The sequence below is a fragment of the Dendrobium catenatum genome, unplaced genomic scaffold (genome assembly GCF_001605985.2).
Source record: "Dendrobium catenatum unplaced genomic scaffold, ASM160598v2 original_scaffold_247866, whole genome shotgun sequence".
In the NCBI taxonomy this organism is placed as follows: Eukaryota; Viridiplantae; Streptophyta; class Magnoliopsida; order Asparagales; family Orchidaceae; genus Dendrobium; species Dendrobium catenatum.
In genome coordinates this window covers 1-575 of record NW_021566269.1, presented here as the reverse complement: position 1 = coordinate 575, position 575 = coordinate 1, and the positions used below count along the sequence as shown (strand labels likewise).

The following is a 575-nucleotide window of genomic DNA, read 5'->3' as shown; positions in this document are numbered from 1 at the left end:
CGACTCCGGCGGCCACCGCAGCCCCCAGTCAGAGAAGGGAAGTGATGAGGGGGACGATTCCGATAACCCTAGTTGGTTCGACCCTGATTCTGACTCCAGGTTTCTTGAAACCTCAAGGGGGCAGCTGGGTTTCGTTGGATTGCAGCTTCCGATGCGGAATTCCGGCGGCTTTTGGTCTGACGAGTCGTCTGATGGGCAGAGATCATTTCCTGATAGCGAAAAGATGGAGCTTAATTGGAAGCATGGGTGGCTCGTTCATGGAAACGGCTTCTGAAGGAACCGCAGCTAGTTGTGGGAATTTGGGAGGGAAAAGTGAAGGGAGTGAGATTTCTGGTACGCCGGAGGTTATACCTGAGGATAGCGGGTCGAGCGACGATCGGGACAAGAGGGAGAATGTATGGTGGAAGATGCCTGTGGAATTGCTCAAGTTTTGCATTTTCAGAGTAAGAGAAAAACCTGTTTGATGGTGGGAATTGCCATGTTGGGGAGGAAGTTATCTAAGATGATGCACAAGAATGGGAGTATTACACCGAGGATTGCTGTTGATGACAAGGTGAACCAAGTGTTGATTCCTC

The 575-nt window shown here is 50.8% G+C and overlaps 1 protein-coding gene across 1 annotated transcript; it reads left to right on the top strand.

Annotated features, from left to right (window-relative positions):
* Positions 1 to 555, top strand: LOC114579003 (the record flags this gene model as incomplete). Its single annotated transcript, XM_028692647.1, is given in 1 exon segment — positions 1 to 555. A coding segment is annotated over 1 exon segment (464 nt), but the record flags the coding sequence as incomplete, so codon positions are not given.
* Between the last annotated feature and the right edge of the window lie 20 nt (positions 556 to 575).